The sequence below is a fragment of the Coffea arabica genome, chromosome 7e (genome assembly GCF_036785885.1).
Source record: "Coffea arabica cultivar ET-39 chromosome 7e, Coffea Arabica ET-39 HiFi, whole genome shotgun sequence".
NCBI classification, from domain to species: Eukaryota; Viridiplantae; Streptophyta; class Magnoliopsida; order Gentianales; family Rubiaceae; genus Coffea; species Coffea arabica.
Window position 1 is genome coordinate 8457731 of NC_092323.1, and position 13190 is coordinate 8470920.

The following is a 13190-nucleotide window of genomic DNA, read 5'->3' on the forward strand; positions in this document are numbered from 1 at the left end:
TTTTTGAATGCCGTTTTTTAGGATATACAAAAAAAAAAAAAAAATTGTTCTTGAATTTAGGACTTAATCTCAAAAGGAGCCAACATGGTAAAAGGGACGGCCGAAATCCAACCCTACAAATAAAATTACTATTCCAAAAGCTAAAATCTATTTTCGAGGGTGCACAAGAGTGTAATTTCACAAATCTGGAGGGTACTAGCAAAAATTTTCATGACTTGGTCGTGTGCTTTTCCCCAGACCCGATTACCCATTACCCGCCCTACCCCTCGCCCACGGCACAAGCCACTAACTTCCTTTCCAAGATTTTATCTTAATTTCGACACCTTTCTTATAAAACAAGTCAGCCAAAACTGTATTAATATAAGTATACCTAAGCACAGTATCCATCCGACCCCTGTTACTGCGTCTTCAAGAATCTCTGCTCAAGTCTGCATCTCTTCCTCCATAGCAATCTTCTTGTTTCATCAGGTAATAATATTCACTAAGCCTTGCCGTCTCGATGCGTATTATTTTTATGATTTTCAGCCTAGTACTAAATTCTATATCGATCTAGTACTGTTCTATAGGAGTACTTCTTAGATAACAAAGTAGATTGACAACGTCTTTGGAGTTTTCTTGAAAAAAAAAATACAATTTTTAGTTGGAGCTTTTAAGCCTTCAAAATTATTCATGCATTCATCGTGTTCTATTTGTAATTCGTAATTCTGCAGATCAGTAAGGCCTGATTAATTTAATAAGGATAATGGACGCTGCAAAAGGCCAAACCGAAGTTGCTGCTGCAGCAACTGGTCCTGCCGTGACTACGTGCCCGAGGATGAAGTGTGAAAACGGTGGTAGCTTTGTGACCAATGTTAAGGATTACTTCAACCAGTTTGTCAATACCCCCATGGAAAACCACAAAGTTTGTTTCAAGATGACTATTCAGAAGGTATCTTAATTCCGTTTTCTTACAGAAAATCCTTGCTTGTTTGAGAGATCTTTTTGAATTCGTCAAAAGCATGTTGATTCTGATAATTTGTTTTATCACAGATGGTTGATAAATTTGGAGGCATGACTTCGAGCCAAAAGGATGTTGCAAATTCTGCCACTCCTCAGCAGGGTTCAAAGGATGGGGCTTGAAGCCCAGAAAGTTCAGACGTTAACAATTTTTTGTTAGTAGTGCTAGCTAGTTTTGAGCCCATAATTTTCTGAATCATGTTACTGATTGGAAACCTCTTATAGTTTACATATTATCCGGAACTTTTTGGTGGATCATCCAATTTGAATGTTTTGAGTATGTTGATTATCTTTGATGTGATGTGACTGGATCATCAATTCCTTTTTAGCTATTATCACTTCCAATTGATTTACAACTACTTGAAAATTGAAAAGTGAGATTCCTTTGGTCTAGAGTTGAAATTTTCACATAGCTGAATTATGGATTCCGGTTCCTCAGTGGAACTCCAATTCTTGTTAGAGATAGATTATCACGTGCTTTCCCATTGATGATGTTCATACACATCCTAGGCTGATTTAATTGGTCACAAATTAGCCTGCATTTCTCTTTGCAAACCAGAGCTTGACCGGTTTGTCCAGTCTGGACTTGCAGTCTTGATGATTCACACATCCACCGGGCTCCAAACAAAGTGATAAAACATTGGTGGTAGAAGTAATATCAATCAAGAGAGACCATCAAAACATTCTCTTTTTGCTTGAAATACTGATTTCACGGCTTATGATTCTTAATCGTCAAACAAATCATTGCTGCTTTATTTGATCATTGCTTATGAATTTATAATCTTTACCTAGAGAAAAGTGTTTATCATCAAGAACACCTGCATTCCCCAGCTATCATGATTAGATGCATTCTTCCTACTGCCTGAAAATTGATCTGGGAAAACTAGTTCAGAGATTTGTGAACTTAATCTCGGGCTGTTGTAGTTCGTTATTATCACTTACATTATAGCAGTTGAGGCAAAGCATTTTTAGTAATTAATACCAGTTAGCACTAACATATGTAATCTGCATGGCTTAATCTTTTCTCTTCCATCACAAGATGCAGTGTTCATATCTTGTGCCCAAATAGGAAGATTTGGAAAATAGGAAGATCAACGCACAAAACGCAGGAAAGCAAAATTCTGAGAGATGGAGGGATACATGAGAAAAGCTACTTCTGAACCGTCCATATATAATGTCTGCATCTCTGAAATGGCTACTTGCTAGATAAGAATATTTACCATGCCTGTAAACGCTTCATGACGCATTTCTGGAGGGACTGCTCTTGTATGGAGGAAGGGGAAATTTATCCGCTTCAATGAGTGCAACATCATTCACAAGAAGCTGGTACTGCATCTTTACCTCCTCCACAGTTTTCCCACCTACGGCCTTTGCTACATTGTGCCAACGATCCGGAGTATCCTTGTCATATATTGCGAGAGCTGTTTCAAACACCTTATTTTGCTCTTTGGTCCAAGTGGAGTTGGAGTTAAAGCTGCAAGATGGATTGCTAGATGCCATTCTTGCATAGAAAGCACCGAAAAACTAGTCAAACTTAAGAAGTTTGAGAGTGATGGTTAGGATTTGAGGTCGTTGGTTATGATTTATAGTTGAGCAGAAAAGAACACAAGGTAGCAGACACTGGTAAATGATGCATGATGCGAAACTCGGGGCCTTGTGAGAAGGAGAGATTATTAAAGATGGACGGTAACTAATTGACAATTTGCGATTCAAGATTTGCAGAACAACTCATTATTTAATGCTAATAAACATTAAACAAGGCTTAACCTGAAGCTGGAACGTTAATGGAATTGGGAAGAGAACGTAAATATGTTGACCAAAAAACGTGCACCAATAGTTACATTTTCTGTGCCTCATCTGTCTGTACTCTGTAGCTTCAGTGTTCTGTTCTCTACTGTAGAACATTAAGAAGTCTCGGAAAAAATGAGCACGCTTAGCAACGGCCATTGTTTTTTGATCAACTTGTCATTTTAAATTGCATTAATTCCTCGAATGCTAAGGTTTTGTTTGAATTGCATTTTTCTAGTTTTTTTTAGAAAAATTATTGTAGTGATTTGATATATGTAATAAAAAGATGATAGGAAATATGTTCACGAAAAATGTAGAAATTTTTCTTTGAAAAACTGCTGTCCAAACAGGGCCTAAAAGTTTCTGCAAGCATACGGTTTCGACTTTCAAGTTTCAACTTAAGATTCCTAGATTATAGGTCTGAAGAAACAGTAGTAATATTCCATTCACTGGTGATTTATTTATTACCCGTACAACAGGTAAAAGGTTCGGAAAATTTCTGACCTAACCCAAAAAAACAAAAAACAAAAAGAAAGAAAGAAAACCATGCCTCAATTTGTCAAAGATTCCAACCCTCCACGTGAATGGGCTGGTGGTTGGCGCCTCTTCCTCGGGACCGTTAGGTCCTGGGGTCGAACCTCCGCAGCAACATCAGTTCGCCGTGCATCTAACGTGCTAGGTCTGGTTGGGGCGCTAGATCGGGCCGGAGTGGGGATTAGTCGGGCCGCCTTTACAGACTTGACCCGAACACCCCACTCCGTCGACAAAAAAAAAAAAACAAAAAAAAACAAAAAAAAAATGATAGAAATTACAGACTAATTATCTGGCATGCTGCCGCGTTTTTTACCATGCCCTCTGTGCAGGGACGAAATTAAGGAGTGCGGGCTTGAGCAGCCGTCCTCAAACTTCTTAAAAAATCTATAAAGGCCCCTGAAATTTTTTTTAAACTTGTATATGAAGTCCTAATTTTTAAATCACCAACATGTTTATCATTATCACATTTAGATATCAACTAGAGAATCTATTTAAATGTCACTGGTTAAAATCAACTCTTAGTTTTCTTATATTAGCAAAAGATTTTCTTGGTGTCGATTTTAGGATTCAAATCTTGTGCCTAACAGTTGGGGTGGGAAGGATGTAAGGAAGGATAGGAGGATTAAAAAAAGTATTAGCATAAGATACAAACTTATTATATAACTAATCTTAGTATATAATTAGTATTTGTGTTATATACTACTCATAAATACTAACTATACAGTCTCTTTAAGTTTTCTTTGTAAAAAATGTCCTATATATAGCAATTTAAGTCTTAGTTTCCTTATATTAGCATACATATCAGTTTTCACTTTAACATTTTTATAGCATTACTAGTCAGTATTACTTCTAAGAGTTTTTCTAGATGGTGCCAAGTAAGTATTAGTTAACAACTTAAATTATACTTAACTTACCATATGATTATACACAATCACAATTATATTTACCCCTTGCATTTAGATGCTTACAAATTAATATACTTTTTTTAAAAATTCACATTTGAGATCCCTCTTAACGAGTCTTTCATTAAGCACTTGCTATCCAAATCATTCCTTCATTAGATATGATTATTATAACTTTAAAATAATAACTTAAGAAACACTATATCAATATACAAAATAAAACAAAAAAAAGTATAGTTAATTAAATATTTTAATATTTATTCTTATTCTAAATTTATAATTTAAAAATTTATGATGAGCATTAGCTTATAATCTACCACCTAGATAAGAGAACAACTCAAGTTCTCCATTGATGCCAAGTGTCAAGGTCTCATTTGAGGAAACAAATTTCATTTCTTTATTTTGGAGAAAATTCTATGAACAATTGAATAAGATGATGTAACCAACAATACCGTTGATTTAGATTCACTGAAACCTTTTGTAGAAGTTTGGTTTCCATTGGATAGAGTAAAACCTTTTTTCTAGGAAAAATTTTTTTTGACGTTTTTTCAACCAAACATCAGAAAAAAGGGAAAACATTTTTTTGAAAAAATTTTCCATCGATACAAATAGACCCTAAGCAAGCATGTTTTGATAGAAAATTATTTAAAATAATTTTTTTAAAAATCATTATTTTTTTAATATGATGTAGGTGGCATAAAAAAATAATTTTGAACTCGTGTCCTAGGATGGAGAAAAATAATTTTTAATATCATTATCTCTAATATTATTTACCTCTTGAACTTTAGCAAATTATCCTCATTGTTACAAATTTAGTTGATCATATCAGTGGGTGGGCCGCTGCGTAGCACGGCCAGAATCATACTAGTATGTTTATGTATTGTCCCCCCCCCCCCCTCCCCCAACCACCACAAAAAAAAAGCAAAATATTGGTTCGGTCATTGCCTCTGTGATCTATCCATATTACTAATGGTGTTGAGTGCACAGGTACATTTATGTGCAAGAAAACAAAATTTGCATGTACTAATTTTCTTAAAATTAATCTTGCAATATTAAAATAAGATCATAATCTTCCGATTATGTTTTTTAACTGAAACTAATACTTACTTATTTTAGCTAGCTTATAAAGAATATTTGTAAACTCTATTGGTAAGTAAACATAACAATCTTTTTTGTTTCGCAGTACCACAAACCAGATGGTACTTTTCCCTTCATATGTGGTACAGATTGTGCCTATGAGACTAGGATTGTAAAGTAGTAAAGGATACTAAAGGACAATGTTAAGGAAAACAACCAAAACCAAAGAACAATTTTGAAGCTGGATATTAACAAAATATTTGTATCAAGAAAGTGTCAAGGACCAAATCATTTAGTAGTGGCAATGTAGCAATGAATGAATGTGGAGCAAAAGAAACACCCAATCTCAGAGAACAAAGGCACCGACAAAGCCTGAAATCTAAATAGAAAATGGACCATAGGCGAGTATGTTTGAATAGCAAATTATTTATACAAATTTATCTATTTTGATCATATAGTATCTTTTTCAGAAAATTGTCCCAAATAATTATATATCCAAACACAGTTGTTACTACTACTTTCTGAAATACACTCAAGGGAAATATCTTTGAGCTCCGAAAAAAAGTAAATATCGAAATAGAAAATAGACCAAAGGCAAGTATGTTTGAATAGCAAATTATTTATACAAATTTATTTGTTTTGATCATACAGTATCTTTTTCAGAAAATTGTCCCAAAATTTTTTTATCCAAACACATCTGTTACTACCACGGGATCCTCAATGCCACTTTTTCAGTGGCAATTCAGTGCCACTTCTACATTTATGCCAAGTGTCCTATTTATTTAATTTGTCATGTGTTGTTTATTTAAATTTCTTCTATTATTACGTGATAAGTGGGATTGACACTGGATTTGGCACCGAGTAGTGTAGCATAGAGGATCCCAACTGCTGTTACTACTACTTTCTGCCAAAGGGAAATATCCTCAAGCTTCAAAAAATGGTAAAAATTGAAATAGAAAATAGACCAAAGGCGAGTATGTTTGAATAACAAATTATTTATATAAATTTATCTGTTTTGATGATACAGTATCTTTTTCAAAAAATTGTTCCAAAATTTTTTTATCCAAACACATATGTTACTACTGCTTTCTGAAATACGCCAAAGGGAACTATCCTCAGGCTCCGAAAAATGCTCAAAAAAGGTCCCACCGAGATTTGAACTCGGGTTACTGGATTCAGAGTCCAATGTCCTGACCACTAGACCATGGGACCACTTGATGGTGTTACTTGCGAGCTTCCGTTTCCTATAAATTGACAACTCCAACAACTCCTTTTTAGTGAAATTTGGAGACCAAGAAAAATATCCAGAGAATATAGGAAATTAATGACAGCTATTAGCAGTTATTGAAACTTATGCGAATAACCAATCACTTTCCTTCAAAATCATGCAAAATTTGCAAGACACAAAATGCATGAAAATGCCAAAAGAAAAAAATCATAATTCTTGCCAACAAAACATACGTAAAAGAAAAAAAATTAACTTTCCTTTACTTATCCACATTTTTCCCTATAAAGTATAAACAAATACTACCTTAATGAGGTTGCACTTTTAGACTCATCTTGATTTGTTTCTAGTCGGAACAACGTTTTTAAATTTTTTAAAGTTGCCTCATTATTCTGATTCTTATCAAGAAACTTCAACATTGTTTTGTGCAGCAAATTATTAGCGCATAAAGATTTTTTTTTTAAAACAAAATTGGCATCCACTTTTTCTTTTGGAGTACAAGGAAAACAAAGTAGTATTTAAACTCCACTACTTTGACGACGCGTTTCACAATCAAATGAAAGATAGTAACTGACATTGAGCTTCCATATGCTCACTAAAGGTGCGTTTGATAAAACTGAACTTGAAAACTAAAATCTAGAACTTGAAAATTAAAATTTAAAATCTGAATTCATTAAGTTATTAAATTGTTAAATATTAAATCAGATACGTTTGAGTGTATATCACATTCAGAGATAAGTAAATACCTTATCACTTATTTTTTGAAATAAATTTTGTTTAAAAAGTTCAGTGTCACTTAATTAATTCAAATATTCAAGTTTTGATTATCAAACGCGTTTGAACATATTAAGATGTGAATCCATTAAATTTAAGTGCTGAATTGAATTATCAAACAGAGTCTAACACTTCCGAATTTCATTTAAGTCCGACTCTAAGGCAAACCTAGCATGTTAGTTTAGAATTTTATCCAAGAAGATTAACCTTACCATTTACTTAACGTGTGCTTAAGCCCTTGTGTAAGCATTTCCTATCTTTTGCGTCCACAGCGATTAAGTTTATTTACACAAATACAACCAAGAATTTCAAAACCTAATTTATGACTGTTTGAGAACCCTCAATTTTTATTTCTTATCCCTACAAGTTATATATGATTCTGCTGGCATTAGAATCTTATTTAAATAATTTTGTGCCCAAAACTTAGAAAAACCTTTTCTTTTCTTTTTTAAAAATGTTTGCATGGACAAGTTATTGCAAGATTAGAATTCTGGTTAGACACAAGGGTTTACCATTTCAGTAGCCATTCCTGAACCTCAACACCCAAAGCAGCCGCTAATCAACCATTGCCGCCACCGCCCCAGCTGATGACGCTGATATAAACCCCTTCACGTCCTTCTTATCAACCACCAGAACCAGAAGCAGAAGAAAAAACCACCAGAATCAGAACCCATCATCCAAAGCCGCAATAACTAGTCAACAACTTCTTGACCAAAATAACTACTACCTCCATTCCATCTATCAACTCCCACATACTCATCAGACAGCTCTGGCCTTTCACAACCACTCTCTCATCCTCCTCGATTCCCACTCTCTCATCAAAGACACAAGGGCTCCGGCACTGTTCTTGTGGTTTAGTTTATGAAAAATGTAGTATATCATGCATCAAATTTAGTACAAGTAATTGAAGTTTCTTTTTTTCACAACTTGCATTTCGACATTTGAGTATAGTTACGTCAATCCCGAAATTATTTCTGGAGTATGGGAAAAATGTGAAAATGTGTAGGCAGGATAGGAACACTCCAAAGTTTTATGTTAGGAAATCATTTAAAGCTTTTGTTACGCAGGCTGTCTTAAGATTATTGTCATTCTTGTGCCTTTTTTTTTTAAGAGCTTATACGACAATGCAAGTAATTTTCTTCAAGCTGATGATTGTTGCATCTTTGAGTCGTCGCGCGCTGTTTTTTTCCAGTTTTGGGCCAGTAACTCTTAGCTGACATGAAGCCGTGGTGACTGGACTACCTAGGCCCATGAACGACGGTACAACATTTAGTAGCGTCGAATCCGATAACGTTCTATCAGAAAATCATGACCTCCATTCATCTCTCAGATCTCTGGGGAAATGCCAAAATGCTAAGCATATCTAAGTGGAAATGTCAACAGATTTATAACTAGTGATCTCCAGCACAAAACGACACAAATAGTTCTTTACAAATAGATGCATAATCCTACGCTTTCAAAATAATGCAAATTAATCGCACCATTTTAGTCCTAAAAATCCATGTCATAAATGTTTTTAGGGCAAAAAGTCTTCTAAAATGGGTATTGGGAGTAAACCGGGGCAATCTGTACAAGTGAGGGGCTAAATAACTCAAATGCAATGTAAAAAAGCATTCGTATCGTTTTCCTTATTGATCTCTAATTCACATTCTGAAATTAGTAGTATTATAAGTTCATTCAAAGACTTTAGGTTCGAGTTCCATAGCTTTCTTGATCTGAACTGAGGTAAAGATTGCTGAGTCGAAGCTGATGTGTCTGCAAAGCCACTCTTGACACTCACACAAGAATTATGGAGGATACAAACAACTTTGTAAATATGGACGACCACTTCCTTATTTTATGTATATGTCATTATTGTATCAAGAAAAGAGTACCTAGACCATTTTTTATTTTACTGAATAATAGAACAGATTTAGGGATGGTCGCATAATTACATGAGCACCATAAAAAATGGAGTGAATTTTAGCCAATCAAAGTTTCTAGGTTTATCCTTTCTCAGTGTCCCAAATGCAAGGAAAAAGATAAACTCGAAAACTATCGGTGGATGCTTATAATTAATGCACGCAGATCTGTTATTTCCCTCATGCATGGTCTTATTTTATGTAGCTAGATGGTACCCCTATTAGAATACTTAAAACTTTTTATCGCATAAAAAATGACTTCTTGAAAAACAGTTGAGCATGTTTACCAAATTTATCAAAGGATAGACATTCGCAACGGAACAAAACAAATTAAACCCTCCACCAATTCACTTTTTATTAATTGTCGTTTATAAGTTTGCTGTCTTCTCGATTGGTTTTCCACGCATTATTTTCTTTTCGAATTTCATCAATTGACTTGATGCAGCAGGAAGAAGAGAGCTTGATTTCTTTTTTTTTTTCCCCCTAATTTTTTGGTTTCTTAGTACATAATAATATTCTCTATGGCATTATGCTTGATCAATCCCACATCACATCAGTTTTCAGTTTTAACAAGACGGACAGCCTTGTCGCAGCCAATTTCCCTTTCTTGTTCTCCTCGTCAATGCAGGCCATATACCCTTCTACATCCTCTACCACATTTCTCGTAAAGTAGACAAATCAACGAGCCCTGAGCAAGCAATTATTAGTACTTAATTGACAACTCCTATTGGATCATGAAAGTTACCAGTTACTACTCGTACAAAATCCGGTGTTAGCAGAAATCAGAAGTTAATGTAGTAGTACGACTGGTGGAAGGAGATTGGTGCAGTCAGCAGTTTTGATCATCACATTCAAGAAAAAGGTGCCAAGAAGCAGCCCGACTGCCAGAAAAAGTAGTAGTAGGAGGAAATAATATATCTCCCTGTGGGGTTAAGTTCCCACATCGCTTGGGGGGGTTTGGGGGGTTTAGTAGTTAAGTGCTGCGGAGCACTTCAAAAGTTGCCGGCTTTTGAAGTGTCTTCGCAGAGTCCATTTATCGAAACACTCATACAAAAAACTGTGAGTTATGAAAGGGAAAAACCTGTCTCGGGGAGTCTGGGGGGTCTTTATCTCTTAGCAGCGGGGCACCCTGTGGGGTTAAGTTCCCACATCGCTTGGGGGGGTTTGGGGGGTTTAGTAGTTAAGTGCTGCGGAGCACTTCAAAAGTTGCCGGCTTTTGAAGTGTCTTCGCAGAGTCCATTTATCGAAACACTCATACAAAAAACTGTGAGTTATGAAAGGGAGGAAATAATATATCTTATATATTTATAGGTGACTTATCAAAAGTGAAAAAGCAAAAGATCAACTGAGCGCAAAAAAAAAAAAAAAAAGCAGCTAAAAACATAGGATTAACTCATTTTTCACTCCATCTCTGTCACTCTCTCGGTCTAAGATGGACAAAAAAGAAAAACAGCTGAAAGGAAAGAATTTCGTGATCCATAGCTTTCACCACATCACCATCACCAGCACACCACCCATGCCACGTAATCATATGGAGTTTGGAGGAGGCTTTGATCGATCATTTTCTTCCTTGATTTCAAACGTCTATTTTGAACCTTTCTTTCTCTCTTTTCTGGCTTTTTTCATCTGGTGAAGTCGTGAACAAGACTTGGCCTATCTGTAACATTGAGACGCCAAGAAAGGAATGGAACGCCATTATCCGAGTCACGGTCATCGTCGTCAATGAACCTGAATTCATTCCCATAAGCCGATGAAAGATACGGCATTTTCTGAGCCTGCGAGTGATGAACCCATGAACTGTTTAGCATGTGTTGAGAGTCCGCTCCGCCGGGTACACCATTAGTCCCACTGGTCGCAGCTGCAGCGGATGCCCTCCTCTCTTCCTTCTTAAAGCGAATTCCACAGGCATTACAAAGCGACTGCATTCCACCAACACCATCACTTTTAGCCTCCACAAAGTTCAAAATAAATAAACAAATAAAAACTAATCGTCCATTTTCACCCTGGTCGTAATACAAAATATATGATTGCTTGATTAATGCCAAAATGGAAAAAAAAAAAAATGGCATCTCATCACAACCATTAAATAAAGTCTCCATATTGAAAGAGAAAATAAACGTGCTAGTTGGTCCGTTTTTCACCCTTTAAAGAAACAAAACGAATGGTAATTCTTTTTTTAAACTGGTAATTACCTTGGGTCCTTTTGGGCCGTTTCTCCAGAGAGGTGTAGAAGTGGTGTCACAGTTGGCGCAGCGTCGAGCTAGGAGGCCATCGCCACCGCCAGAGTTGGAGTTGGTGTGACTGTTTGCGCGGCTACTTTTGTGGGACGTATGATGGGGAGAATTGGAAGAATGTTTGGACTGTAAAATATCCCAGCAGAAGTTAGACATGTAAGAAGAGCGTCTTTTTTCGGTGTCATTATTGGTTAGACGAGTAGAAGGGGTGCCCAAGGAAAGAGTGCAATCAACAGAGGAAGACGGCGGAGATGATGCGAAGGAATACATTTCAGCCGTTTCATCGAAGGGTTTATTGTGATGGTTAGGCATGGAGAAGGAATTGGCTTGATGAGTGTGGAACATCCCACATGAACATGGCCCAGACATGTTTCCATGAGAACCACCATTGCACCTATTACCGTGCATCATCGTTTGTTTTCTTTATTCTTTCTTTTCTTGCTGCTGCTTCAATCTTTGGATGGATGAACAATCTCTCCAACTGGTCTTTGAATTTATAGGGCTAAGACAAAAGAATGAAAGAAATACTCTACTAACTATGGGTTTTGTGAGAATGAGGTGAAAAAAGGGTTGGAAATTGGGAGGGTTAATAATACTGCAGGTCAAGTTTGGAAAACGTTAATAAAGGCAAGGGCGGTACAAGTACGAACAAATAGTAAGTTGAGAGCGATGGGTAATAATCAAATGGTTGAATGGGGGGGGGGGGAGGGAAGTAAGTTGAAGCTTGGAAGGAAGAGCTCGAAATGTTATGTGAATATGATATATGAGCGTACGAGAGTGGAGAGAGAGAGAGAGAGAGTTGAGCTGTCTGGTAGCTTTCTTTTATTTAAGCTAATAAAATGGTGAAATAACAGTCAGCAGCTGCAGCAGTCCACGTTGTCGTCAAATGAAACATTTTTGGAGTCCATGTAGAATATAGGCCAACGAATGTACAGTAAGACTGAGATATACAAAGAGGCAAAAACAAAAACAGACGAAAAGGGTCCCAGGTTTACCACGTTACTAGTTTATTTCTACTTGCTTGCTTAGCAGCAGGAGCAGCAGCAATAAACAGAAGAAAGACTGAAAGAGAGAGCGAGAATACTGACGGAGACCGGGGCTTTGATCAAAGATGATCGATCAGAGGAGGGCACGAGATGATATATGTTTATGGTATGCTTTGCAAGTGCAAGTGCAAGTGCAAGCGGCCACTACTCCTCTTCTCTCTATATATAGTACACTGCCTGTGCAGTTGGGTCATTTTTGTTGGAGTTTAATGTTAGAGAATTCGGAATATTTTATACCGTAAAGGTGAAGATACGCACATAGAATATGTTAGTAGAAGTTTGAAACTGATTCGGCCACAAAGTGAATGAATTATAAAGAAAGAAAGAAAGAAAAAAAAAACACACTACCGGTAATATCGATCATTATTATGATGAAAAAGTAATTGACGTGTATTTATGGATTCTTGCTGATGTTCTTTTAGGGGTTAACACAAACAGCACTCCACTAGTTTTCAAAATGCCAACATGAATAAATCTCAATTGATTTTTAAGGGCACAAAGAATTTGGATCTTGTAAAACACTTTTTCCATATTAATTCTACAAATAGCGAGGGGTGAGGACAGAGAATTCAATAATCAGTCTCTGCAGCGCAAAGAAGTGGCCAAAGGGTGTGCTCAAAACGAAACAAAACAAAAAGAAAATATGTTTAGGGTTTTTGGGGGGGCCTGCAAAGGTTGATGATCAAATGCGTTAGTGTGTGTTGTGTGTGTAA

General features: G+C 36.2%; 1 protein-coding gene and 1 non-coding gene across 2 annotated transcripts; both read right to left on the bottom strand.

The window, feature by feature from the left end:
- Window positions 1-6437: 6437 nt before the first annotated feature.
- On the bottom strand, window positions 6438-6509 carry TRNAQ-CUG (transfer RNA glutamine (anticodon CUG)). The gene has a single exon. It is a non-coding gene; the product is annotated as a tRNA-Gln (tRNA).
- Window positions 6510-10477: 3968 nt separating this feature from the next.
- Window positions 10478-12593, bottom strand: LOC113698644 (GATA transcription factor 18). The gene is made up of 2 exons (XM_027218524.2): window positions 11390-12593; window positions 10478-11116 (listed from the first exon to the last, which is right to left on the bottom strand). The coding sequence occupies exons 1-2, from the start codon at window positions 11840-11842 to the stop codon at window positions 10820-10822; spliced, it is 750 nt and encodes a 249-aa protein (XP_027074325.2). The 5' UTR covers window positions 11843-12593; the 3' UTR covers window positions 10478-10819.
- Between the last annotated feature and the right edge of the window lie 597 nt (window positions 12594-13190).

Excerpts from the sequence above, each read along its gene's own strand:
- LOC113698644 (XM_027218524.2), bottom strand. The coding sequence starts at position 11,842 with ATGATGCACGGTAATAGGTGCAATGGTGGTTCTCATGGAAACATGTCT. Across the intron at positions 11,117-11,389 it reads ACGGCCCAAAAGGACCCAAG|TCGCTTTGTAATGCCTGTGG; the intron begins GTAATTACCAGT and ends GGTGGAATGCAG.